This window comes from Gorilla gorilla, chromosome 8 (genome assembly GCF_029281585.2).
Source record: "Gorilla gorilla gorilla isolate KB3781 chromosome 8, NHGRI_mGorGor1-v2.1_pri, whole genome shotgun sequence".
Classification (NCBI taxonomy): domain Eukaryota; kingdom Metazoa; phylum Chordata; class Mammalia; order Primates; family Hominidae; genus Gorilla; species Gorilla gorilla.
Window position 1 is genome coordinate 9,214,910 of NC_073232.2, and position 25,826 is coordinate 9,240,735.

The window sequence follows — 25,826 nt, forward strand, 5'->3', positions numbered from 1 at the left end:
GGAAGGGCATGCGTGCTGCCACCGTGGGAGGAGGCTGGCTCCAGACATGCTCTCCTCCAGTGCCCTCTGCTTCCTCATAGAAGCAGGAAGCTCACTGCCAGAGAGAATGCGGCGGAAGGAGGACGCATGAGACACGTGGCCTCTCTGACTGGGGACGCCCAGCAGTGCCAGGACCTGCTTGAGATGAGGTGTCAAGAATGGAGACCAAGGCCACGCAGCTCCACGAGGCGTCTTTCTCTAGCTGCATCCCGCCAGCGCGGAGGGGCACAGTGGCAGGGAGTTAAGAGCCAGCCAGGGCGGGCTCATCCCGAACACAATGAGGCAAAGGTGTCAAGTTCCACTGTTTGCTTTCTGATCTGAAATAAACACATGATCTCTTGGCTACTGTGTCCTGATGCTGTTGTTTGTACACTACTCCCTGTGGAGGTCTCTGCCGTTTTCCTGGTGAAGGACTTCTCAGTAATAAAAGCAGGAACATGGAAAGCAAACTCAAGAGCTAAGAAATAAAGAAACTCAGTCCACACACATTATGTGTTTAAATCTTTTCAGAATTATATGAGGAGAATCTATTATACTTCCCTAAGGAAGTGCCATTTTGTAATTGTGAGCTTTCATGGACTCATTTGAGCCATAAAGCTTACCTCATGCTATTTCCCAGGCAATCATAACTCACTCAACTCAAACCGGTGTGTGGCAGATGGAGGGCATGTGAGCAGTTCTGATGGTGTCAAGGCAAGCCAAGGATACATAACAGAAAAGTAACCTGGATCTCGGAGGACACTCAACTCACCTCTCCAAGGTGTGAGTCCCCCAGCGGTCCTTTTGTTTCTGGGTTGGCAATTATAATCCGAACCCCTGGAAGTATCTATTTGGGAGAGGAAAACTCTCTTGTCAATGGGAGGAATACAGGGAGAGACTACACACAAGCCAACCTCAATCTCATCTTTATGCCATTTCCTTTCAAGACTGTTTAGAAAGCAATTAAATCAAAACTATATGCCACATAGTTATGACCCATTATACAACCACAGCCTCACAATCACATTCTCACTGTAATTGTCAATATTGTATGCTGTTATGGTGACCTCAAAATTAAACATTTTGATTGTCAGTCATACCTCAATAAAGCTAAGAGAAATCTATTGAAAATCATGAAAATAATGTTTGAACAAAAACATGGTAAATGATATAATGTTTAACACAGCCTGACCTTGCAAAATGGGAATTTTCAGTTGTTTCAATGAAGTTATTTAAGATATTTACATAGATTCAATATTACATCTCACATCATGGCACACACATGGATGGAGGGTGATGCTTGCAGTAATCGCTGAAGGAAGGGAGTCACAGAGTGACATTTTCAGGGGTAAGCATGGACTCGAAGATAACCCAAAATGCTTTTGGCAAAATGATATAGTAGGCAGCTGCTCTGGTGGTGCCAGAAGGGAAAGATTGTGGGTCAACTGCTGGTGGCGTCTGCAGGTTTTCCTTAGAACGTCCGTGTGGATCTCCAGCTCACCTCCACCGAATTTTCAACTCAAGATACTGGGGAGCTTTTTCCTGCAGGTAAACATCTTTTACTGTAATAGATGTCAGTACTAAGCGTTTCCTTCTTTTTTTTTTTTGAGACAGGGTCTAGTTCTGTCACCCAGGCTGGAGTGGCATGATCACAGCTTACTGTAGCCTTAAGCAACCCTCCAGCCTCAGCCCCACAAAGTGCTGGGATTACAGGCATGAGACACTGGCTCTGGCCAGAATTTCCTTCTTAAAGTTTAGCTTAGAAATATCTCACATTCCACTGATACCACTTACATAAGGAATCAAAAGTTTATTCTGGAAATCCTGAATATAGCCTGTCTCAGATCAGCTCATCTAACATTTATGATTGAGATAAAGGCAAACCATTTTATGGTAAAAACACAGAACGTCTTGGAATAGTCACACTGTTAAATCTCACTTAAGTCTGAAGTGAGATTTCAGGGCTCTGGGTTCTGCTGCTGACTATGGTCCGCCAGACTGTTAGGATGGATGGTGAGCACATTCCTACTGTTGGAACCAACTCTGTGAAGCATTCTAACTTGCAGCCATGCAGGCAATGTTATAATAGAAGCAACATGAGATGCTTTTAGAATTATGTCAATGGAGAAGGAATCTGACAACTGGGGCCGAAACGGAAAAAAAAAAAAAAGAGTATTTAGGTGTTTAAATATCTTTCTTGCCCTTTAATTCTAGTAAAAAAACAAAAACAGAAACAAAAAACACACCCACTGTGGCAGAAACTACTGGTTGTCTCTTGTTAACCATTCTTGTCTACTTTCATAGTAATAGATACCCTGATTTTTAGGTAGGCCTTTACATATTCAGAATTGATATCTCAATAGTTCCCAACCTTTAGCTAGGTGTGGCCATGTGACCACATTCTGATCAATGGAATTTCAGTGTAGGATAGCTTGGGAACCTTCTCTATGGTCTGCATGCTTTGTTCTCTTCTTTTTCTGTTTCTTCTCCTGCTGGCTGGAATGTGGAAATGATGGCTGGAGCGGAAGCAGCCGCTTCAGCTCCTGAGGGGCCCCTGGGAATTGGGCTCCAATGCGCAGAACGAGGCTGAAGGCACCAGGGCCTGTGCTGGCTTCATGGAGGAGGAGATGCCTATTTCCTAACTTTTACCTGAGGAAAAAAGTCTAACTTGTTTAAAACACTGTTATTTTGAGTTTCTGTACTCACTGATATGTTACTTTCAAGAAAGCGTTTTGGAAAAAACATTCTGAAAAATACATTTCCTAAAACTTCAAAGCCCATACACTCAGAAGCAAACGGATACAGAAATGCGTGCTTCTTCCTATAATACTTACCTTTCCCGATTCCATCAGGGGCAGGCTATGAGGGGATCCTCTTTCCACCAAGCGGACTCTGCAAACAGAAAGAGAAAATATTCCTAGATGTGTTTTCTGTCCAGTTTTCCCCTTCACCAATTCACACGAGGTCACGAGCCTGGCAGCTGTCCGGGAAAGCTGATTCTGAGCATCATCCAACGGCAAGGACAGAAGCTGCAGAAAGAGCAGCCCAGCAGCAGAGGAAACTGAACCCGAAGCGAGGGCCACAGAGAAGGCAGATGAAGCCGCATCTCTCAAACCTGCAAAGTAACTGGGAAAATGACTCTGAGCTGAAAGTAACCATGAGTCCACTTAGCATTTTCAGAAAAGGAAAAGAACACGGATTACAGAGTTTCCTTCAAAGAGCTGCGGGTCACCCACGACTGTGATGCCTGGTCCTCAAGCACCGACGGCTGTCCTGCGGGTGGAAGGCAGGGCCAGGTGTGCAGTGGCCGAGAGCCCTCCCAAGACGGCGCGTGCACCGAAGGCAAGGCCAGGTGTGCAGCGGCCGAGAGCCCTCCCAAGACGGCACATGCATCGCAGCCACAGGAGCAGAGAGAACTGCCGGGCCCTGACGGCAAAGGTACTCAGAAAAGAAACTCTTTTACTTCAAAGAATACAAAATGATAATTTAATCTTAAGAACTGCCAAGGACATCGCAGCGGGCCACAACCAGAGCTTCGCTAACGGTCCTCCCAGGTGCATTATTTCTTTATTCTGAGGCCTTCACTATCGGTTTTGCATTTTTACCAGGTGCCTAGTGGACCATGACACTCTTCATTCACCTAAGGGGCAATTTTTTTTATTTAAACAAAATAAAGCAAAGGAGAAAGTGCTTGAAGGCTTGAAGACGGCGAATCACAGGACGACATGCCTCCCACCTGGGGACAGGCTGCAGGCAGGGGGCCTGTGGGCTCCTGAGACACCCTTCCTACCATCCCCCACTGATGTGTTCTTTCTTTTTTTTTTTTTTTTTTTTTTAAAGAGACAGGGTCTCGCTCTGTCACTCAAGCTGGAGTACAGTGGCACAATCATGGCTCATCGCAGTCCTGACCGCCTGGCCTCAAGCAATCCTCCCACCTCAGCCTCCTGAGTTGCTAGGGCTACAGGTGTGTACTACCACATCTGGATAACTTTTAAGTTTCTGTAGAGAGGAGATCTCACTATGTTGTTCAGGCTGGTCTCAAGCTCCTGGTCTCAGGTGATCCTCCTGTCTCAGCCTCCGAAACTGCGGAGATTACAGGTGTAGCCACCATGCCCAGCCCTCACTGAGATTTGAAACACACCAGGGACCCACTCTTACGCACTCGACACAGCAGTCTTCCTCTGTAACTGACAGATGTACCAAAGGAGGAGGATGAAGGGTAGGGAAGGGGCAGGAGGTACCAAGAAAGAAGGCTGAGTGTCTCGGGGCCCTGAGGGACCAGTCCAGCACAGCCCTCTGCGTGGCATGAGGGAGGCCACGGAGGGTGCGCACCCCTCTGGGAATGGGGGTGTTTCTGCTGCCACAGCAGGAGGCACCCAGCAGTGTGGTAGGTGGCACCAGCCTGACGTCCTCCATGTGCCAGACATGTGGTGTCAATAAACCAGGAAGCGGCGCAAAGGGCTTGACAGGGCCTTGACTGGCTGCACTGCTCCTGCCAGACCTAGGGCTGTCTGCAGCCAGGGGCACCATCTCCTCTGGCTGTTGAGTGACTGAGGCCACAGGACAATTCCTCCCCTCCAGCCTGGTGTGCCTTCTCCGGTTGCTGCAGACAGAAGCACCCGTGCCGGGGAGGATCCTCTGTGGCGGAAACAGGGAAGGCCGGCAGCACTTTCTCCTCTGCGGGAGAACAGAGAGGAGACGCTGGGGAGGGTGCCTGTGTGCATCAGCAGGAGTCTGATGAGGGAGAAGGACTTACTGGAGCCATTTCAGATCAGATGACAACCATTAACTCTGTGGTGTCTGTCTTAAACGGAAACCTTGATGCCAACAGCCGATGAGGGCTGCCAAACAGCTCACACGATTCAAACTCTTACAGAACACGCCGATAGGCTTGGTGACGCTAACCTCCAAAAATGCCTTAACTGGCTGTTCTAACACAGAATTGCAAGAAACTAAAGAACTTTTAGGAGCCAGGTAGCATTATGCTAATTCAGGACTTGCCATGAGAATACCTAGAATTTGCGGTGCAACACAAACGTGCTCTCCTCTGGACACTGACCACGGAGAAGCTCACAGCCAGAGGCGGCACGCACATACTTGGGATGTCGGCAGGACGTGGCCGTGCCAGGACAATGATGCTGACTCCTTCCTCCGCGCCAGGAGGCCCGCAGATGTGCCCTGATCTGAGCGGCCAAGTGGAGTCAAAAGCCGGCGAACCGTGGGCTTCACCCCAGATGAGGACAGCAGTAGAGAAGCCAGGCCATGCTGGCCGGGGCAGCAGTGAGAAAGGGGCACCTGGAGATGGTGAGGAGAGGGAAAGAACTAGAGGGGGTCAGAGGCCCCCACCTCAGCATCCTACAAAGGCCAGGTGACCAGCCAGGGAGTGAAACTCAGCCAAAACCGAGGGCTGTTTAGGACACACCATCTCCATTTCTGCGCCCAATCCTCAGTCATCTCTACTTTAGGACGTTTGAGATCCTGTCGCTGGCCGGAGTCAGATGCACCCGGCAGCTCTGGGAGCTGTCGCTACAGGGATGACTTCAGACAGGGTAAGGGGGTCACTCAGGAAACAAGGCTCTGGAGTTATAAAAGTGATGGGCAAATGCCCCAGGGCTCTGCCAGGCAGGGCGCAGGCTGTGCAGCATTCCCAGATCTTATCTCCATCCCTGTGGGTTTTTACCTTGGCCTGTGCCCAGCCACTAAGGGGGCATGGAGGAAAACAAGACAGGTGAGGCTCTGGGCAGGTGTGTGCTGGCCAGTGCCTCACCCTCCGGCCGTATGTCCTTCACTCTCTCCAGCCTCTGCCCCCATATTGATCCTAAGCCTCAGGAAGCGAAGCAAGACGGAATCTCAGCTGAGAACCTTGTCTGAAGTGTTGAAAACATGGAAGATCACCAAGAATTCCCTCTCTGGTTCATGTGAAAAAGGTGTGTTTTGTATGAAAACAGGCACAGGGTGCTACATCACTCAGGTCGGTGCTGGATGAAAAAGCTAAATATCCTGCTAGCAAATGCCACACAGGAATTCCTTCTTCTATACCAAGGGGAACAATATCCACACAGCCAAGAGAGGAAAAAAGCTACCCCTTATCTAAGGGCAGAAGAGATGTCTTCCTAAAGAACCAGGAGATATATTTGTAACATACACATCAGAGGGCTGATTCCCTCCATGTGCAAAGAACTCATAGAAATGAAACCAGGTGATCTTGGTTGTTCTCAAAAGTAGTGTTCTCCACAGTTACAGAGTGGGCTGAGTTAAGACCCAGGTCAAACTGTGCTGCTCGGTGCCGACTTTCTCAAACTGGGGATCATATGCAGACATCTCCAGGTTTGGGCAAATGAAATGAGCTACGAATCTGAAGTGCTTGTGGTGCGTGAGTGGTAAGTAGCTGGGGTTATTAACACTTCTCGGTTAGAACCAGGTTGTAAGGTTAACATCAAGGCATTGCCTGGCACACGAGAGGTGGGCTGCTGGAGGGAGATGCAGAGGTCTGTGGACTCCGGGAGCCACAGCGGAGCAGGAGGACTCCATGAGGGAGGGAGAAATACAGGCTCAGCCAGGCTGGCCCTCTCCTGCGGGAAGTGTGACTGAGCCACCAAAAGGACCAAGTGACACCGTAAGAAGACTCTCATCTTCCAAGAGCCATCGTGCCGAGGCTGGCGTCCAGCAGAGCTCACCTTCTGTGAGAGCACCTGCTGCTCAGGTCACACTGCAAAGTCAGCTTTAGACAACTCAGGGCGGAGGAAACCTGTCAGCTCCAGATCCGGAACTTCGTGCCACTTTTCTTGCTGCCTCCAACGTGCATTACTGCTGCCCAAATCGGCTCCACGAACCATTACTACTGACACCCTTCCCTAGGTGAAAGTTGGTTTTAAATAGTGCACCTACTTTCACATCAAGGTTACAATTTAACGGTGTGTCTGAATAAACTCTTCCAGCCTGGCCTCTGTCTCACCCCTTATTTCTTCTTGACTCCAGTATAAATCTTGGACTTGCGGGGAATAAACTGTCTTTTCATCCTGCGCTGTCAAGTGGACTTGAAGTTCAGACTTTTGCTAGAAAAGCAGAGATAGAGAGTTGACATGAGGGAACTTGCTTCTAGCCTCTAACTTGCCCTGTCCTTGAACTGCCCTCAAATGGACTCAAACTTAGCAACCTGTTTTGCTAGAAGCGACGTCTCGGAAGGCTGAAGCCCTGATGGCACCAAGCAACCGAGTGGGGAACGAACGCACGGCTGTCACAAGAGGTCTGTGAGGTCTTCATTCTTCATTCGTGCCTCCTGGCATCACACGTCTGGCCTCCTGGGAACAGGTGGGAAGGTGCTGCTGAGATAATCAGGTTTTTCATCATTTGTCTAAAGAGAGCCATGGTTGAACTTCTCACTAATCCTTCCCCGCAAAGCTACAGAAGAGACTCTTCCTCCAACTGAGATTGTCACCCAGGGGCAAGGAGCCTTGTCTGAGCCATGCAAAGGCGGATGAGCACAGCTGCCCTCTGCCCAGGACCACCACCCCCTGGCAGCACCCGCTGGCTGGCAGAGAATCCATCAGCACCCCAGCTCTGGAGACGTCAAAACAACCAAGAAACAAATAGCATTCTCTACCCCAACAGAAGTGCGCCAGCATACGGCAGCACTGCCCCCGCCAGAAGGACAACTGCTTCGGACCAGTGCAGCTGGAGCCCCTGACCAATGCCCTGGGGTGGGGGATCTGATGCAGATGTCAGCAGAGCACCCACTGGGAGCCCACCTTGCCTGCCCACACCACTACTCAGCACTGGCCTGATGGTCACTCATGACCTGAAGGGTCCAGCATCCTCAGCACCTTCAATCTCAAAAACCAGTGTGACAGACCAGATGCAGACGGAGCTGGTGCTGTCCTCAGTGCCAACTCTGTGGCATTTCAAGGGAAGCAAACAGGACACAGGGTAACCCGGTCATGGAAAGCTGAGCTGAAGCACAGCCACGCTCACCGTTTGAGGATGGCATTTATGAATGTGCCATTGAAAAAACAACCAAAACTTTTGCTTAATATTTTAAACTACACCTTCTTCCAAAATTAATTTGAAGCATTTAAAATATCCAATATAATAAGACCATCTGAACAATAAGCTTTTAAAAATCCCCAAAGATAGAGGGGAAATTAAATACTGAAAACTTTAGGTTAATTAACAGAGATGCTGTGACTGAGTCTAGTCTGCAGCTTCCTGGCAGCTAAGGTACACAGAGGATGAGGCAAGTGTTACTGTCAAAGTTGGGATTTTAGTATCTTGCCATTTACTTTGCAACCAGTGAAGCACATAAGAGCATTAAAATCACAAGGAACAACAGTGCTTAAAAATAACAGGCATCATGTTCACACATCCAAAACCACAAAAAAACCAAAAACAAATGCACTATTATTTCTACAGGAGGTCCTCCCAGGACTCAAGCCCTAACAAAAGCTACAGACGACTGCATGAGACGGCCCATGGTGGCCACCACAAAAGGCTAAGGGCAAGAAGATCTGGATCAGGGAAGTCCAGAAACAGATACCAATCACCCAAAAAATGAGCAACGAGAGAAAACAGAGGAATGTTTTCATCTAACCTAACCGCATTGCACAAATGAAGTACCAAAGCATACTTTGTGTACTTTTTTCATTTATAAAATTGTAAACTTAACCCTCTCCAATCCAAACTCTTCTGCCCATCCTTTTCCCTTTTCTCTCCCTCGGGTGGAAGAGAGCTCTGTGTTTTCTTCCCATAAAAGATACCATTTGGAGGTGTGGACTGAGCCGAACTTGCAGCCCAAACTGCCCTCTTCCATCTTCTTCCAAGGCCAGATGGGTTCCAAGTTTCAGAAGTACTCGATTTCTGAACGCTAATCCTGAGCACAGACCCCTGCTACCTAAGACCCTAATCACATGCATCAATACTCTGGGTGCATCAATATATGCTGGGTGCAGTGGCTCACGCATGTAACCTTAGCACTTGGGGAGGCTGAGGCAGGAGGATCACTTGAGCCCAGGAGTTTGAGACCAGCCTAGGCAATGTGGCAAGACCCCATCTCTACAAAAAATGCAAAAATGAGCAAGGTGTGGTGGTGTGCACCCGCAGTCCCAACTACGTGGGAGTATCAACTGAGTCTGTGAGGCAGAGGTCACAGTGAGCTGGGATCATGCCACTGCACTCCAGCCTGGGTGACAGAGTGATATCCCCTCTAAAAAAAGAAAAAAAAAAAAAAGGAGAAGAAAAGAAAAAAAATGCATCAATGTTTCTGTGGCAAAGAGTGGGATAAATTGTTTATCAATTTATGTCCATTCACAAAGTTTCCATGACATTCATTTGCATCGAATTAAAAAAAAATTTTATTTTTGGGAACTCCTTCATTTTTAAAAAAATACTTACTGAATAAGACCTCAAAAGCACAAGCCACAAAAGCAAAAATAAGCAAATAGGATTATAAATAACTTAAAAGCTTCTGCACAGCAAAGGAAACAAAGTGAAAAAACAACCTACAGAAGAATAAAAGAATACATTTGCAAACTACTCACCAGACACGGGATTAATATTCAGGATATATAAGGAACTCAAACAACTCAACAGCAAAGAAAAACCCAAAAAACAAAAAGAAAACTGATTAAAAAATGGGCAAATGATCCAAACAGACATTTCTCAAAAGACATAAATGGCCAGAAAATACATGAAAAATGTTCAACATCACAAATCATCAGAGAAGTGGAAGTCTTTTTTTTTTTTTTCTTAAGTGAAAGCAAGTTTATTAGGAAAGTAAAGAAATAAAAGAATGGCTACTCCACAGGCAGAGCACCAGCAAGGACGGCTCAGCTGCTTATACTTATTGTTACTAGGGAGGTAAAAGTCAAAACTACAATGAGATATCATCTCATTCCAGTTAAGATGGCTATTATCGGCTGGGCACGGTGGCTCTCATGCCTGTAATCCCAGCACTTTGGGAGGCCGAGGTGGGAGGATCACGAGGTCAGGAGATCGAGACCATCTTGGCTAACACAGTGAAACCCCGTCTCTACTAAAAATACCAAAAATTAGCCAGGCGCGGTGGCGGGCGCCTGTAATCCCAGCTACTCAGGAGGCTGAGGCAGGAGAATGGCATGAACCCGGGAGGCGAAGCTTGCAGTGAGCCGAGATAGCGCCACTGCAGTCCCGCCTGGGCGAAAGAACGAGACTCCACCTCAAAAACAAAAAAAAGAAGGCTATTATCAAAAAGACAAAAAATATCAAATGCTGGTGAGGATACAGAGAGAAGGGAACTCTTATATACTGTTGGTAGGAATGTAAACTAATACAGCCACTATGGAGAGCAGTATGAAGGCTCCTTAAAACACACATACCCTTGGGAGGCCGAGGTGGGCTGATCACAAGGTCAGGAGTTCGAGACCAGCCTGGCCTATATGGTGAAACCCCACCTCTACTAAAAAAACACAAAAATTAGCTAGGCATGATGATAAGCATTTTTTCATGTGTCTGTTGGCTGCATAAATGTCTTCTTTTGAGAAGTGTCTGTTCATATCCTTTGCCCACTTTTTGATGGGGTTGTTTGATTCTTTCTTGTAAATTTGTTTAAGTTCTTTGTAGATTCTGGATATTAGCCCTTTGTCAAATGGGTTGATTGCAAAAATTTTCTCCCATTCTGTAGGTTGCCTGTTCGCTCTGATGGTAGTTTCTTTTGCTGTGCAGAAGCTCTTTATTTAGATCCCATTTGCCAATTCTGGCTTTTGTTGCCATTGCTTTTGGTGTTTTAGACATGAAGTCCTTGCCCATGCCTATGTCCTGAATGATATTGCCTAGGTTTCCTTCTAGGGTTTTTATGGTTTTAGGTCTAAAATTTAAGTCTTTACTCCATCTTGAATTAATTTTTGTATAAGGTGTAATCAGAGAAATGCAAATCAAAACCACAGTGAGATACCATCTCACACCAGTTAGAATGGTGATCAATAAAAAGTCAGGAAACAACAGGTGCTGGAGAGGATGTGGAGAAATAGGAACACTTTTACACTGTTGGTGGGACTGTAAACTAGTTCAACCATTGTGGAAGTCAGTGTGGCAATTCCTCAAGTATCTAGAACTAGAAATACCATTTGACCCAGCCATCCCATTACTGGGTATATACCCAAAGGATTACAAATCATGCTGCTATAAAGACACATCCACACGTATGTTCATTGCGGCACTATTCACAATAGCAAAGACTTGGAACCAACCCAAATGCCCATCAATGATAGACTGGATTAAAAAAATGTGGCACATATACACCATGGAACACTACGCAGCCATAAAAAAGGATGAGTTCATGTTCTTCGTAGGAATATGGAGGAAGGTAGAAACCATCATTCTCAGCAAACTATCACAAGGACAGAAAACCAAACACCGCATGTTCTCACTCATAGGTGGGAACTGAACAATGAGAACACATGGACACAGGAAGGGGAACATCACACACTGGGGCCTGTCGTGGGGTGGGGGGAGTGGGGAGGGATAGCATTAGGAGATATACCTAATGCAAATGACGAGTTACTGGGTGCAGCATACCAACATGGCACATGTATACATATGTAACAAACCTGCACGTTGTGCACATGTACCCTAGAACTTAAAGTATAATAATAAAAAAAAAATTAACTGGGCGTAGTGGCCTGTAGTCCCAGCTACTCAGGAGGCTGAGGCAGGAGAATCACTTGAACCGGGGAGGCGGAGGTTGCAGTGAGCCGAGATCATGCCACTGCACTCCAGCCTGGGTGACAGAGTGAGACTGTCTCAAAAACAAAACAAAACAAAACAAAATCAACCACCACCACCCCCACCCCACCACATACACACACACACACACACACACACACACACACACACACACACCCCAAACTACAAATAGAACTACCATACGATCCAACAATCCCACTACTGGGCGCCTATCCAAAGGAAATGAAGTCATCAGTGTACTGGAGAGACATTTGCGCTCCTCTGTTTACTGCAGCCTGATTCACAATACCCAAGATATGAATCCACCCAGGAGTCCAACAGCACATGAATGGATATGGAAGGTGTGGTATGTAACATTGAATAGGATTCAGCCGTAACAGAGAATGAAATCCTGTCATCTGCAGCAAGATGGATGGAAGTGCAGGACATTAAATAAAGTGAAATAAGCCAGGAATAGAAAGTTAAATACTACACGTTCTCACTCATATGTGGAAGCTAAAGAAAGATGATTTCACAGAAATACAAAGTAGAACAGGGCATACTGGCGGCTGGGAAGGGAGGGATGGGGAGAGATTTGTTAACGGAAACAAAATCACAGCTGGATGGGAAGAATACGTTCCAGTGTTCTGTACCACTGCAGGATGACTATAACTAACAGTAATTTATCATTCAAATAGCTAGGAGGAAGATACCAAACATTTCCAAAGAAATGATGCACGCTCCCGATCTAATATCCCGATCTGCTAACTACAAGTTATATGTATTGAAACATCACTATATACCCTATGAGTTGTACAATTATGTGTTAATTTTAAAAAAAGTTAAAAATACACTTTTTAGGAGTTTCAGATTTAAGAAAAATTGAGCAGGATGGTAGAGCTCCCACATTGCCCTACAATACGCCCCAGTCTCAGAATGCGCACATATCCGACATTAGTTAGAATTAGTAAGCCAACAGTGAGACGATTTAAATCTATCCTTTACTCAGGCTTCCTCATTTCCCCCTAATATCCCCTTCCTGTCCCAGGATCCTACCCAGGATTCCACATGACAATTGGCCGTCACGTCTCCCTGAGTTCCTATGGGCTGTGACAGTCTCTCAGAAATGTCCCTGTTTTGCTGACCTTGACGGTTTTGAGGGGACTGGTGAGGTGTTTTGTAGGCTGCCCTTTGGTTGGGACTTGTCTAACATTTTTCCTGGGTAGACACGGATCACAGGCGTTTTGGAGAAAGGCCTCAGAGATGAGCGCCCTTCCCATGGCGTCATATCAAAGCCCCCCTGCTCATCACTGATGGTGACCTCGCACTTAGCTGGGTCACGTTTGCAGGTTTTCCCCGTCCCTTCCACATGCCCTCTCTGGAGGCATCACTCTGCTCAGCCCATGCCGGAGAGGAGAGGGTGTGTGCTCTCTTCTTGGCTTTTGAGATGCGACACTGCTGGCCTCATGGAGGGCACAGCCTCCTGCCTCTGGGTAACCAAGCCCATGCCTCAGGCCCAGTAGCTTGTGATGGGCAGCCGTCTGACAGAGGAGGTCTAATGACTGTGGGGCTGCAGCATTCTCCCAGGTGGAATGAGCACAGAGAGCTGATCCGTCTGCACAGAAATGTGCACAGGGCAGAGAAGCAAGGTGACAAGGGGACTCCTGAGGGTCTTCTGGGCTTTGCTTCCAGACCCTCCCTGTCACTGGGCTGCACCTCCACCCAACCCTCCAGTTCCTCAGGCACCTCTCTCCTACTTCAATCTTCACTTGCTGAAATGGTCCAACTTGGTTTCCATCACTTTCCACCATGAAGTGTGACTAATGTGGATCAACTTTCCCTTTTTGAGTAAGACTAGAAAGACTTGAAAAATAATTATAGATTTGGTATGTTTATGAGCATGTGTAAAAATTTTTTCAAACTAATTTCAAAATTATAGTAAACTTGCAAGAATGAAAACAGTATAAAGAACACTTCTAACACCCAGGTTCACTGCTTGTTAATATTATGTTCCATCTGCTTTATACTTTGCAATGCCCACCCCATCTTACACAATGTGCACACAGTTTTTTCTGAACCATTTGAGGGTAAGTTAAATACATCAAGGCCCCTTTACTCCTATGTATTTAAGTGTGGATTTCCTGAGAATAGGGATATTATCTTACAGAACAGTTATCAGTTTCAGTAATTTTAATATTGATCCAATATTTAATCTATAGCCTCTCTTCCAATTCTTCCCATTACTCCAGTAATGTCCCTACAGCTCCGCCTTGAGTGCAGGGCTCACCCTAGCATCAGGCTTAATATTTTGTTGTCATTTCTTTGGCTTGCCTTAATTGGGAAGATTTCCAAAGTCTTTTTTATCTTTATGACATTGACATTTTTGAAGAATAGTGTCCCTGCCTTTAAAAAATATTTAAAATTATTTAATTCAAAGTAGATCAATGACATAAATGTAAGAGATAAAACTGTAGACTGTTAAAGGAACAGTCATGTGTTGGATATGTCATTTATTTCTTGGCTACCACACCAAAAGTATATGCAGAAAACAAAGAGGATAAACTGGACATCAAAATTAAAAGCTTCTGTTCATCAAAGGACACAATGAACAGAATCAGCGGAGTGAAAACGCAACCCAGGAAATGAAAGCAAGATTTGCAAATCACATATCTGTTAAGGGGCTAATATCCAGAATATGTAAGGGACGCTTAGAATTCAATAGCCAAAAAAAACTAAACCCAAACCAAACAAAGAAACCACTCCAGCTAAAAAGTGTGGAAAAACTTGAATAGACATTTCTCTAAAGAAGGTATACAAATAGCCAGTGAGCAAGAGAAGATGTTCGACAAGACCATCACTAGGAAAACGCACACCAAAGCCACAACGAGATACCATCTCACACCCATTAGGATGGCTACTCTCAAATAGAAAACACCTACTGTTGGTGAGCACACAGAGGAACCAGACCCATGTGCACTGCTGGCGGGAAGGTAAAACAATGCAGCGGCTGTGGAAAACAGTATGGCAGTTCCTCCATAAATAAAAATAGAACTAATGTATGGTTCAGCAATTCCACTTCCGAGTATATAACCAGAAGAACTGAAACCAGGTCTTCAACAGTATCTATAAACCCATGTTCACAGCAGCATCAGTCACAGCAGCCCAAAGGTGGAAGCAACCGAAGTGAACATCGGCAGACAATGGATGAGCCAAGTGTGGCATATACGTACAAGGAAATATTATTCAATCTTAAAAAGGAAAATTTTGACACAATGCTACAACATCAATCAACCTTGAGGACATTATGCTAGGTAACATCAGCCAGTCACGAAAAGGCAAATACCACAGGACTCAACTTATATGAGGTACCCACCTAGAGTAGTCAAAATCATAGACAAAGTAGAATGGTGGGTACCAGGGGCCGAGGAAAGAGGGATGGAGAGTAGAGATTTAATTAGGACAATATTAAATGCGTGGAGAAAGCGGAACCAGGAGGAGCCCTGCGTGTGTGGAGAAACCGGAACCCAGGCGCGGCCCTGAGTGTGTGCAGAAACCAGAACCAAGAGCGGCCCTGAGCGTGTAGAGAAGCCGGAACCCAGGCGCGGCCCTGAGCGTGTGGAGAAGCCGGAACCCAGGCGCGGCCCTGAGCGTGTGGAGAAGCCGGATCCAGGGGCGGCCCTGAGCGTGTGGAGAAGCCGGAACCCAGGCGCGGCCCTGAGCGTGTGGAGAAGCCGGATCCAGGGGCGGCCCTGAGCGTGTGGAGAAGCCGGAACCCAGGCGCGGCCCTGAGCGTGTGGAGAAGCCGGAACCCAGGCGCGGCCCTGAGCGTGTGGAGAAAACGGAACCCAGGCGCGGCCCTGAGCCTGTGGAGAAGCCGGAACCAGGGGCGGCCCGGAGCGTGTGGAGAAACCGGATCCGGGGCGGCCCGGAGCGTGTGGAGAAACCGGATCCAGGGGCGGCCCGGAGCGTGTGGAGAAACCGGAACTCACCCTAAGCAGCCGGGCAACTCCTTCTCCACAGAAAGGACTTGAAAAGTATCTTTTTATTAAATCATAAAAGACATCTTTTATTAAACAGAAAAATAAGCTTTTCTGTTTATTTCCACAAAAGAACTATCAGTGTGTAGTCCCTAAAGCCAAAGAGAAGAGCAAGTTTCCAGCACGAGGGTAGGCTCAGCAGCATCCACCGGCACTCAGCGTGGAACATTAGGGTGGGGTCGTAGGTGGCCTTGCCGGGTGCCACCAGGGAACCGTGGAGACATGGGGCTTTGTCTCTCATGAGCCAGCAGGAGATGAACCCAGACCCTCTGAGGTGTTCAGCTGTCAGGAGAGAGGGCCATGGGGTGGCCGCGGGTGAAAAGGGTCAAAGGAGGGTTTTTGTTTTTAGACAGCATTTATCACGTCATGTTTACATGCAGAGAAACGACTTCAGAGACAAGGAAACGCTGGTGATGTCAGAGGGAGGGGATGCTGGTCAGCCCAAGGGCCTTAAGCAGACGGTAGAGGGCTGGGGTCTGGGGAAGGTGGAGGGGGTCAGGAGAAAAGGCAGCTGCAGCGGGTCACAGTGGGTGGGAACTGCGCATTCGCTGCTTGTCTCATTTAGGAGATAAACTGAGGCCCTAAAAGGTTTAACGTTACACTGACATGGCAAAGTGAAAGAAGAAATTAGAGAATGGGATGTAAAGACTAAAAATATTAATGAGTTTAAACATGGACACAGTCTCTCTGGGATATGGATGGTAATTCTAAAAAAGGAGAGACAAAAATATGGCAACAAGCCTGCCTCTTCCATCTCCTGAAAACACACCTTGGAGGGGCACGACCCGGGAGCCCGCCTCTGGTAACCGCGTCCTCGCCCGCTTGCAGGGTGGCCACAGTGCTCCATGACTGCTCTCCTTCCACACACACCCGGCCAGGGGATTTTTGGAGAGTGGGGAGGCAAGAGAAGTGGGAGCAGTGCAAACCAGACACCAGGAGGACGGCAAAGCCTCGCAGGAGATTGTGTCCAAATACCACAAGTGACATGGTGTGAATGTGAATTCTTTTATTTTTCATTCGGTTTTCCCACTGGTTTTCAAGTAGACTGCAAGTAGACTATTTCAAGTAGACTGCAAGTTTTCAAGTAGACTGCAAGTTCTATTTAAGGAATTGTGAAAGCCCTACTGTCCCTTACCCGATGATCATCTCAAGTTGGGTTCATGCCTGAAGACAGCCAGAGCAGAAACAAAGGAAAAACTATAAACTAATAAGAAAAAAGGCATTTGCATGACTACATACACATAATTGTATATCCATGTAAAGGTATAACTATATCAGATAATTGTACTGAGACTTACAGCTGGCCAGCATTGTCCCAGCTGTAATGTCAGGTCCCATTCTTGGCAGTTGACGCATACCAAGAATCCTCCTAATGACTCTAGGAGTGGCACTGCTTTTGCCATTTCACAGACAGAGAAAGTAAAATACAAGAAGGCAACGTGTGCAGGATCACATGGCCAGAAAGTGATAGATCTGAGGCCAGACAATGGGTCCTGAGCTTAATCCAAGCACCTGTTAAATTCACTGCAGCCAGACAAACCACCCTGAGGCTCAGCTCTGGTACCCAAGGGACGGGGGAGTGAGGATGAGGCTCCTGGGTACACTGCTGGGACAGTCACCTGAGGATCATATGAAACACTGAGAAGCTGGAGGTAAAAAGTACAGTCATGTACTTAACGACAAGGCAACATCCTGAAAAATGAGCTGTCAGTCCATTGTGTCATCATGCAAACACCAAAGAGTGGACCTACACACACTGGGATGGGGTAGCCTCCTACGCTCCTACGCTGTATGGTACGGCCAAGTGCTCCCGGGCTGCACACCTGGACAACATGTGACTATATACAATTGTAATACAACAGTATTTGTGTATCTAAACATAGAAAAGGCACAGTAAAACATGCTGTGAAAAGATAAAAAATGGTGCACCCATATAGGGAACTTACCCATAAACAGAGCTTGTAGGACTGGAAGCTGCTCTGGGTGAGTGAGTGGTAAGTTCACACTAAGGGCTACGACATCACTGCACGTGGCTGTAGACTCTGTAAACACTGTACTTGTAAGCTAAGACATCACCTCACACGGCTGTAGATTCGTAAACATACTCGTGAGGTCAGACAACATCGCATGTGTCTGTAGGTTCGTAAACACCGTACTTGTGAGCTAAGACAACACTGCACGCGACTGTAGATTTGTAAACACCGTACTTGTAAGCTAAGACATCACCGCACACGGCTGTAGACTTCATAAACACTACTCGTGAGCCAAGACATCACCACACGTGGCGGTAGATTCTTAAACACTGTACTCGTAAGCTAAGACATCACCCGCATGCGGCTGCAGACTTTGTAAAAACTACTCGCGAGCTAAGACATCACTGCATGAGGCTGTAGATTCATCAACACTGCACTCGTGAGCTAAGTCATCACCGCACGTGGCTGTAGATTCATAAACACTGTACTCGTAAGCTACACTAAATCTATAAGAAAATTCCTTTGTTAAATAAATTAACCTACATTTACTGTAACTTTCTATGTTGTAAATTCCTTAAAGCTTTTTGACTCACTTATAAAAACAGATTAAAACATATTGTACAGCTGTACAAAAATAATTTATGTCAAGTTTTCTATTAAAAGTTTTTTACTTTTTTTTTTTTCTTTTTTTGAGACAGAGTTTTGCTCTTGTTGACCAGACTGGAGTGCAGTGGCGCGATCTTGGCTCACCGCAACCTCTGCTTCCCAGGTTCAAGCGATTCTCCTGCCTCAGCCTCCCTAGTAGCTGGGATTACAGGCACGTGCCACCATGCCCGGCTGATTTTGTATTTTTAGTAGAGACGCGGTTTCTCCATGTTGGTCAGGCTGGCCTCAAACTCCCGACCTCAGGTGATCCGCCCGCCTCAGCCTCCCAAAGTGCTGGGATTATAGACATGAGCTGCCATGCCTGGCCGAAAGTTTTTTACTTTTTAAACTTTTTTTTGTTATAAACTAATACACAGACACACATTAATCTGGGCCTCCACGGGGTCAGGATCACTGAAATCACTGGCTTCCACCTCCACATCTTGTCCAACTGGAGGGTCTTTAGGGCAATGACATGCACAAAGCCATCATCTTCTGTGGGAACCATGCTTTCTGCTGGATTCCTCCTGAAGGACCTGCTGAGGCTGTCTTACAGTTAACTTTTTTATTGTTAAGTATAGAGAATATGCTCTAAGATAACGACATTAAAGGTAAGTACATAAACCGGCTTCACAGGTGTCTATTATCACAGTCCAGTATTATGCATGTACTGTGTATGATCCTACATGCTATACGTTTATACAACTGGCAGCACAGGTTTATACTAGCATTGCCACAAACACATAACGCATTGCATTATGACGGCCACAACATCAATAAACTCCATTTCACAGGAATTTTTCAGCTTCATTACAGTCTTACGGAACCACTGTCATTTAGGGGACACTGTCTTGGGGACCACTGTGGTCTGTCATTGACAGAAACGGCACTATGCAGCATATGACTAATTCAGCAAAGGGACACGAGCTCCACAGACAGCCCAGCTCTCAGTCTGCTAAGACCACAGGCCATGATGAAGGGACTAAAGACCAGCTGGAGAACTCTGGCCCCCTCCCAGCAAATCCTTCTCATGTACACATGTATGCACATGAATGCACACACACACACACTTCCACATACATGCACGTGTGTATACTTGTAACAACTCCACATACAAAATACAAGGCAATACTAAGACTCAGTGTGCATGTGCACATGCAACACACACACACAATACTCACATAGCCCAGACACTAGCACAAACTCATCTGCATGCACACATGTACACATGTAACATACTTACACACACATAAAACAGTACACTACACTCACACATGCAAACTCACACTTGCACACACATGCACATGGGAGTGCACTTGCATTCTTGCAAACCCTCATATACTTGTACCACATACAGGCACCCACCCATGCAACACACACATGCATACTCATACTTGCATGTACTCGTGTGCACAAATATATGCTGCATATTTGTATGCACACACACAAGTGCAAAGCCATAAATGTGTACATTTGAAACAGTCACACAACTGCAACATACTTGCAACACACTCATGACACATACATGCACGTGTCTATACTTGCAACACACACTACACTCATGCACATGTGCAGTTGAAACACATGCAGTATTGCACACACATGTACACTTGTAACACACAACAGCATACACAACACACTTGCACAAACTCATACTTTCATGCATATATGCACTTGTACCCACATCACACCCATGCAACACATGACACAGGCAAGCTCGCACATGTACAAACTCATATTCACATGTGCAGACACTATTCACACACTTGCAACACACACATGCATGTATGCACAGCACACTCACACATGCACTGAGACACACACACAAGGACCTGATCAGGTGAAAGGCTCCTGTTAAGCTGTTTGTCTTTGTCTCTATCTTCACTCCCTCCATTCTGCTGCTAAGTCTCAAGTTTACTGATGTACTTTTATTCTGTGGCCCCTGCTCTCAGGATCTTGATACTTGGGCTAACCAATGAGTAGGAATTAATTTAGTATCTATGCTTTTCTGGTAATACCCTTTAGTTATGACTTCAGGTTACAAGCCCTGAGGAAGCTAAGAAAGTTTTCATTCTAGGACTTTACACCAATGTAATGTTCTTAAGATGTAAAAAATTGCTAAAACTGTTTCTTTTCCTTTTGAGACAAGGTCTTGCTCCATTGCCCAGGCTGGAGTGCAGCGGTGTGATCATGGCTTACTGTAGCCTCTAACTCTTAGGATCAAGCAGTCCTCCCACCTCAGCTTTTTGAGTAGCTAGGACTATAGGCACATGCCACCACACCTAGCTCATTTTTAAAAAATGTTGTAGAGATGGAGTCTCGCTATGTTGCCCAGGCTGCCCTCAAAACTCTTGGGCTCCAGTGCTTCTCCTGCCTTGGCCTCCCAAAGCACTGGGATTACCGGTGTGAGCCCATTCCCAGCCTTAAAACCGCATCTTCAAATGCAGACATATATATATATATATATATATATATATATATATATTGTATTTTTTTCCTATCTAAAATCTGAAAAACTCAAGTATTCATGGAAAGACCAAATTGGAAGTCATTGAGAGACTTATGAATACATTTTAAATGAATTACTGTAACAAATATTTTAAAAATGAACAGTCACTTGCAAATAGTCTCAACACAATTTCATCATTTCCTTCCTGCGCATGTGGGACTGTAATCTGTTCCAGAAGCAGGGAGAGTGTGTCTCCTCACTCTATGATGCAGAAATGCTCTCCATGGTGACCTGTCACAGATGCAGGCAGGTCCCACCCACCATGGCTCCAAGAATAAAAAGGGCATCAGAAACAGGGGCAGAAAACCAAGCAGAAATGGCCAATACCCCTGTTCGACAACTGACTTTCACAATGGTGGTCTTCCTCTGTAGGCCGTCTTTCTTGTGCGTGTGCACATTCATATTCTCTCTCAAGGAAATTGCATGTGCATACCAATAAGCTAACCTTCTCCAGAGTAATTGGACGATAATTGGGCAGGTGCCTTGGAGCTCGCAAGTGAGTGTGCCATTAAAGCAACAGGAACAGTAATTAATCCTGTGACAGACCCTAATGCAGATCAAGTGAGAAAACCACCATCCCATTTTTATAGGAAGAGTAACAAGAAAGAAATAAGATCAGTGCTTTTAGTGGCTCTCATTTCACTGCCTCCCGACTGCTGGCCTTGGACTGTCGACTTTCTCACCCTCTGTGGTCAGCAGCCCTGGGCCGGTGGATCAGAAGAGGTGAGTCCTCTGTCACCATCCAGCTGCCGGAGCTCATAGTGACAGCATCTGCCCCAGTCTGGCTCTTCACAGCATTCCTTTACTTTGTCCTCACAGGTGCCTGGGAAGACTGGTTTTACTGCACCTGTTCTGAGCACCCCCAGAGCTCCTGCTGAAATGTGATTCCCAGGGTTGGAGGTGGGGCCTAATGGAGAAGTCGGAGTCATGCAGGCAGATCCGTCATGATAGATGCAGGCCTTCCCTGGGGGTGAGCAGGTTCTTGCTCTACCAGCTCCCGGCAGAGCCGGTGGCTAAAAAACAGTCTGTCCCCTCCTCCCACCACGTGATCTCTGCACTTGTGGCCCCTCTTTCCCTCCACCATGAGTGAAGCTCCCTGAAGCCTGACCAGAGGCAGATGCAGGCACCACACTTCCTGTACAGTCTGCAGAACTGTGTGCCAAATACACTTCTTTTCTTTATAAATCACCCAGCCTCAGGTGTTCCTTTATAGAAATGGAAACGGACTAGGGCAAGAGGAAAACTGAGGTTACAGAGTGTAATACCTCGTCCCAGAGGAGCTGACTTCTGACCTGTGTGACCCAGAGCCCCCTGCCAGTGGCTGCAGCACCAGGCATATTACATGCTGGTAAAGGTTGAAAGTGATGCTGGAGATTAAAGCTGGATGACATTTTTACCTGGGAAGATTTAAGGGAGGTTTAAGGAAGGAGAGGGCTTTGGGGCTGGCTTGGAGGACTGGAGAAAAGGCCCCTGGGGCCACACTCCTTGGAGGTGGGCTGGGGGCTGCGGACTGTGAGTGGGTGGTGAGGGCATTGGAGAGCAAGACTAGGACGCCGCTGAGATTCTCTGCAGTGGGGGTAAGGGAGAAGGGGCCCAGCCAGATGGAGGGGACCACAGACAGACCTGGTCAGAAAGGTCAAAGAGAGAATATCGCGGAGAAAAAAACGGAAAGGAATGAGAAGAGTGACAGCAGCCCCAGGAGCCGGGAGGGAAGGGCAGCGTGGTGTCCCACCCGAGGGCACGGGAGGAAGAGCGGCACACGGTCCATCTGGAGGGCAGCAGGGAGGGTTCGGGGCTGCCTGGACGGGGCCCGGCACACAGTCCATCTGGAGGGCAGCAGGGAGGGTTCAGGGGTGCCTGGGTGGGGCCCGGCACACAGTCCATCTGGAGGGCAGCAGGGAGGGTTTAGGGGTGCCTGGGCAGGGCCCAGTGAAAGGAAGTCACTTTACAGCCAGACTTTGCTTTCCTTCTTTGTATGTAAAATGCCGGGTCTGAGTCTCGTGAAGATGTCTGGCATCCGAGGAGCTCCCCTTGGCACTGCTCAAGGGTGAGAGCCCAGGCCAGCTACCAGCGACGGTCAGCGGCATGGGTGCCGACCAGAGGCATGCAGTGGTGCATGGGAAAGTGAACTGCACCGCCAGCTCCTGTTCCTATGTACTCTCACTTCCATTTCAGATGCTTTCCAAAGCAGCTAGCAGCCTACTCAGGGAAAAGGTTATGCTTTGAGGGCCAGGCCACAGACAGAACTGCATATGTGTGTTATTGATGAGCTAGCTACTGCTCACTCCTTCAGGAAGTTATATAATTATGAGTTATTTTCCAAAGAATTCTTATGGGGAGTCAGGTAGATTTGTTTTAATGCCAAGAAGTGATTATTTAGAAAACTGTATGCCCAGAAACAAGTTATCTAATCTAAAACTACATTTCTAATTTTTCTAAGTGTTCCAGACTGAACTTTGTCCCTGGCAGCTGGTGGCCTTGGGGGCAGGCGTTGCCTCTGGCCCTCAGCCTGCAGGGCCTCCTGAGGGCTCCTACGTGGCCACCACTCTTCTGTGATTTTATAACTGTGCAGCCAGTGGTTCTGTCGACCAGAGGGCCTGATGGAAGAGCCACAGGGCCAGGCATGCATCTACGAGTGTGAACCGTCAGGGCGGGCGTGGTTCCTGGCCCTGGCATGTGAACTCTCAGCCACTGGCCGTCCCATGCAGGCTGTTGGGACACCCCTGGCCTCCCCCCACCAGATGCCAGCTGAGCCACTGCCCAACTTGTGCTGATCGAAAATGGCTCCAGGCATGTCAGACATCCCTGGGGGCACAGACACACATAGCAACAGGTCACGGAGCAGCTGCTGATGGCGATAAGGGAAGGCACCATGTCCCACGCACTTCACCTAAGCAACAATGAACGGGCACCTCCACAGTCACCAAGTGGAAGATGATCTGTTTCAATGGGGGAAGTCTGCAGTAAAAATGACGCCTTCTTTCCTTCCTCTCTGGCATCTTAGTGGGTCCTCCTTGGCGGGCAGAGATTCCTCTAAAGGGCTTCTCATCCTGCTCAACCTCATCCCTGCCTTCTGGAGTCCTCACACTCTCACCAAGAACTCCACTTTTCTTCTCAGGGGGCGCTTAGGAGGCCACATAGAGAAGGTAACCTGACCCCTAACCCCTATTTCAAGCATCTTCACAAAACATTTCCATTCATGTAAAGAAATGTGGGCAGGATGCTGACATTCTACGACGGGGGCAAAATGATGCATAAAATAGGAAGGAAAAGAACCAAGTGCCTGCCTTCCAGTGAGACGGTCAGATAAAGCAGCTCTGGCCATACTCCTGCTATCACACCTGCCACTGCTGTCCTGCAACAGAGTTTCTTTTTTTTTGAGACGGGGTCTCACTCTGTCACCCAGGCTAGAATGCAGAGGTGCAATCTCAGCTCACTGTAACCTCTGCCTCCCAGTTTCAAGCAATTCTCCTGACTCGGCCTCCCAAGCAGCTGGGATTACAAGTGCCCACCACCAAACCTGGGTAATTTTTAGTGGAGACGGGGCTTCACCATGTTGCCCAGGCTGGTCTCGAACTCCTGACCTCAGGTGACCCGCCTACCTCAGCCTCCCAAATACCTGGGATTACAGGCGTGAGCCACCGTGCCTGGCCAGAGTTTTCAATTGCAAAGTTCAAGCCAATGCCTAACTCCACCACTTCACTCATGAGACAGTTACACTCTGGGCAGATAAACGTCGTGTGCACCTCTTCTTCTAGATGAAGACCTGAATGCAAGGCCGCAGAACAAAACAAAAAAAGGAAAAAAAGAAAAAACCCTGAAGTGTACAGTACCTGTCATGTCTCAGGGCTCTCATGTCCACGTAGACAGTGGTTGGGTCAGGTCCTGAGGTTCCCTGCAAGCAACAACAGAGTGGTTAACTCAAGTTTACGTGGAAGGAGACTGGGGTCTGTGCTTCTACTAGCTAGGAAACATTTCTTTTGTAAAATCTTAAAGTGAAAAATAGAACTAAAAACACTTAGACCAGCAACCTCTCCAAGGCACCTGCTAACTTTCAGTTTGATAACCTAAATTCCAGAAGGAATATCTTATTAGGATAATACTGGATTCACACAGCTTGACCGCCAATATATAAAAATAGGAAAGAAAGGAGACAAAGCCACGCACTGTGCCAAAAAAAGGAAGGCTGAAAACTGCCAAGATGGCGCTGCAAAAGCAGGTTGGAAGGATATGAAGCATCTGTGCGGAGAAATTTTTACCACATGCATCCACCTTTAACAACAAAAGGTGTATTTTGAGGGCCCAGGACAGTGAAGCAGATGTGTGATATGGATGGACAGGCCAGGGAGGAAGAGGTAAGGGGAGCATCTTGCTCCTCCGGGCTCTGCTGGAGCTCTGGCTCTCTGGCCTGAGGAGGGCATTTCCGGCCAAGACACAGGTCAGAGAAGGGGCATTTTATCCTGGAGAGCTGGGCAGGACTTTGTGGTCTGAGCCATTCCACTGGGCTGTTGATTTTACACAGGGGTCCAGAAATCTTTTCTTGGCACCATAAATTGCTTGAAAAATTACACCATGCTGACTTCTGACCAGTGACCTCTGTACACAGAAGAGCAGTATCACGAAGGCTGCATTACAAACCAAAATTGTACATCCATTTTTGGGGAAGGCAGTACAATACCTTGGTTGGAAAAAGACTAAACCTACAATAAATTTGCCAAAAAATAAGGGAGCCCTTCAGAATTCATTTGAAGAATTACACTAAAATTCTTCAGGAGAGAATTCCAATTTTTGTACTAAAGGCACAAAATTTTCTTATATTGCTTATATATAAGAAAAAAAAAGACAATGTCATGAAAACATACCATAGTACTCAATAACCCTGGGCCCCAGTATCTCACCACTGAGATAGGGAAAAAGAACAGCACATGCGAGTCAGCCTCCCGGCGGACG

At 47.0% G+C, this 25,826-nt stretch overlaps 1 protein-coding gene and 1 long non-coding RNA gene across 5 annotated transcripts in view; both read right to left on the bottom strand.

Moving 5' to 3' along the window:
• Nucleotides 1–25,826, bottom strand: part of DIP2C (disco interacting protein 2 homolog C) — a 419,803-nt gene that overhangs the window by 10,902 nt on the left and 383,075 nt on the right. For all 4 annotated transcript variants that reach the window (XM_055353740.2, XM_055353742.2, XM_055353743.2 and 1 more), the window contains 3 exons: nt 24,710–24,771; nt 2,853–2,910; nt 791–865 (listed from right to left, as the gene is read on the bottom strand). In XM_055353740.2, the coding sequence (XP_055209715.1) occupies nt 791–865; nt 2,853–2,910; nt 24,710–24,771 (195 nt within the window). The remainder of the gene's footprint in view (nt 1–790; nt 866–2,852; nt 2,911–24,709; nt 24,772–25,826) is intronic.
• Nucleotides 5,652–7,477, bottom strand: LOC134759193 (uncharacterized). Its single transcript, XR_010135138.1, has 2 exons — nt 7,175–7,477; nt 5,652–7,073 (listed from the first exon to the last, which is right to left on the bottom strand). It is a non-coding gene; the product is annotated as an uncharacterized lncRNA (long non-coding RNA).